This window comes from Alosa pseudoharengus, unplaced genomic scaffold (genome assembly GCF_046254945.1).
Source record: "Alosa pseudoharengus isolate Yale_2024_CS ecotype anadromous, Long Island Sound unplaced genomic scaffold, YU_APseudo_1.1 YU_APseudo_1.1_scf_9, whole genome shotgun sequence".
Taxonomy (NCBI): domain Eukaryota; kingdom Metazoa; phylum Chordata; class Actinopteri; order Clupeiformes; family Clupeidae; genus Alosa; species Alosa pseudoharengus.
The window spans coordinates 3517501-3520000 of record NW_027468881.1 but is presented as its reverse complement, the minus strand read 5'-3'; the positions used below and the strand labels follow the sequence as shown (position 1 = coordinate 3520000).

The 2500-nt window shown below is 45.4% G+C and overlaps 1 protein-coding gene across 1 annotated transcript in view; it reads right to left on the bottom strand.

Moving 5' to 3' along the window:
* tafa3b (TAFA chemokine like family member 3b) overlaps positions 1-2500 on the bottom strand; it is a 134362-nt gene that overhangs the window by 9039 nt on the left and 122823 nt on the right. The window contains exon 4 of the mRNA XM_076276757.1: positions 1077-1213. Coding sequence (XP_076132872.1) covers positions 1077-1213 — 137 coding nt within the window. The remainder of the gene's footprint in view (positions 1-1076; positions 1214-2500) is intronic.

Below are 2500 nucleotides of genomic sequence, written 5' to 3'. Positions count from 1 at the left end.
AAGGGAAAAAAGGTTCTGGGAGGGTGTTTGGCTCGGGTCATGGTGCAAAGGACCCTAGGGTGAAATTACTCCGAACCATCGCTTTAAGTACAGAAGTATGCCATATGAGATGCAGTGTAGTAGTGCTCCAGCGGGCGCTAACTTTAGCACCCTTACACTAGCAGAGCTCCGGCGGGCGCTAACTGTAGCACCACCACAATAGCAGAGCTCCGGCGGGCGCTAACTGTAGCACCACCACAATAGCAGAGCTCCAGCGGGCGCTAACTTTAGCACCACTACACTAGCAGAGCTCCAGCGGGTGCTAACTTTAGCACCACTACACTAGCAGAGCTCCAGAAGGCACTAACTTTAGCACCACTACACTAGCAGAGCTCCAGAGGGCACTAACTTTAGCACCGATACACCAGCAGAGCTTCAGCAGGTGCTAGTTTTAGCACCACTACACTAGCAGAGCTCCAGCAGGTGATAACTACACCATGATGTCCATGTCACATCAGACCTGTGTATTCTGGACACAAGCAGCGACTACACAACCATTAATAAAAAGGTTTACTGTAATTATGTATCATTTCTCTGCTGTGCTTTATTGCTCACTTTCATTTGTCATGTCTTTTTCAATGCACTGGTTGTCTGTCTGTGTGTGTGTGTGTGTGTGTGTGTGTGTGTGTGTGTGTGTGTGTGTTTGTGTGTGTGTGTGGGTGTGGGTGTGGGTGTGTGTGGGAATGTTTTGTTTACTCTTCAGTAGGGATCTAGAAGAGCTTCACTGAGCCCACTAGATACTCTCTTCTACACACACACACACACACACACACACACACACACACACACACACACACACACACACACACACACACACACACACACACACACACACACACACACAAACTTTTGTCTGACCTTTTGATCTGTAATGATTTTCTCACAGGAAATGTCTTAACACAGACTTTTAGCTGTCTGGCCTGTTGATCTGTAATGACCCTTATTAAAACAATCAAGAATAGCAGCATTTTAATTTCACTTGTGTGACTACACTTGAACTTTGAACTGTTGTTCGTCTCTGAGATTTGAGCTTTGACCTGTGCACTGACCTTGGTGGTTTTGACCTTGTTGCCGGTGCTGCAGCTCCAGCCGGTGAGATCGGGCAAGACCTTACACTCCTCACCGTCCACACATGGCTGCATCTGACACCACCACTTCTGGGCCACGATGGACGCTAGGGGAGGAGGATAGAGATGAGTACACACAGACACACACACCCACACACACACAAGAGGAGGAGAGGGCTGAGACTGAAATGAGAAAGAGAGGGATGAGGACAGAGAACAGAGCGATACTGTTCCTCTTTAGAATGCTGTGTATCAGTGTGTCTCTCTTTCTGTGTGTGTGTGTGTGTGTGTGTGTGAGTGTGTGTGTGTGTGTATGTGTGTGTATGTGCATGTCTGTCAGATAGCTTGCGTGTACCCTGTTTGTTGGTTTGTGACTGTGTGCATGCCTATCAGTGTGTGTCGGTGTGTGCTAGTAAATGTGTGTGTGTGTATGTGTGTGTGTGTGTGTGTGTGTGTGTGTGTGTGTGTGTGTGTGCCTATCAGATTGTATGTGTATGTGAGAGTGTGTATGTGTGTGTATGTCAGTGCGTTTGTGTGTGTCTGGAGAGGAGAGGAGAAGATGGGAAGAGGAGACGGCACTCTCTGCTCTTATAGTAAAAAACATCAGATAAAAATCGATCTGCCTGTCACAAGGCTGCCACGGACACACTACTAAATGAATAGTTCTAGCCTGCACTCTACCAACAACACACACACACACACACAGTCATCACCGTACCTCTTGTGTCCTCATCCTTGTCTCTTTCATCTCACTCAGTCTCTCTTTATCTCTTTCCTCTGGGAGAGTCTTAAAGCACCCTTCTCTAACTCATTCACAATCAGCATCTCTCTGATGCCATGATGAGATGCTATCGTCTAACATTAAACACCTCATAATGAGCATCACTCAGATGCTATCGTCTAACTGATCCGATGCCAACATTAAACAGCTCATAATGAACATCACCATTCTGATTCTATCGTCTAACTGATGCGACGCCAACATTAAACACCTCATAATGAGCATCACTCAGATGCTAACGTCTAACTGATGTGATGCTAACATTAAACACCTCACAAGGAACATCACCATTCTGATGCTATTGTCTAACTGATGCGATGCGAACATTAAACACCTGCAGTCTAAAAATAAGCACCTGCCATCTAAAGACCAATATTACCAGTAAGGCCATCTACAGACCCATATCACCAATATGGACATCTACAGACCCATATCACTAGATGCTTTGGATTTCCAAAGCAGTTAATATGAAACGTGCAATAGGTGATATGGTAGTTATATTTCAGTTTAAATGGTCTATCTATTAGAAATATCACTTTGATCCTCGCTCACAGGTAGTAAATTATTTTCTAAGTGCAGCTGTGTGTGAGCCCAAAACTCCATAATTTCACTG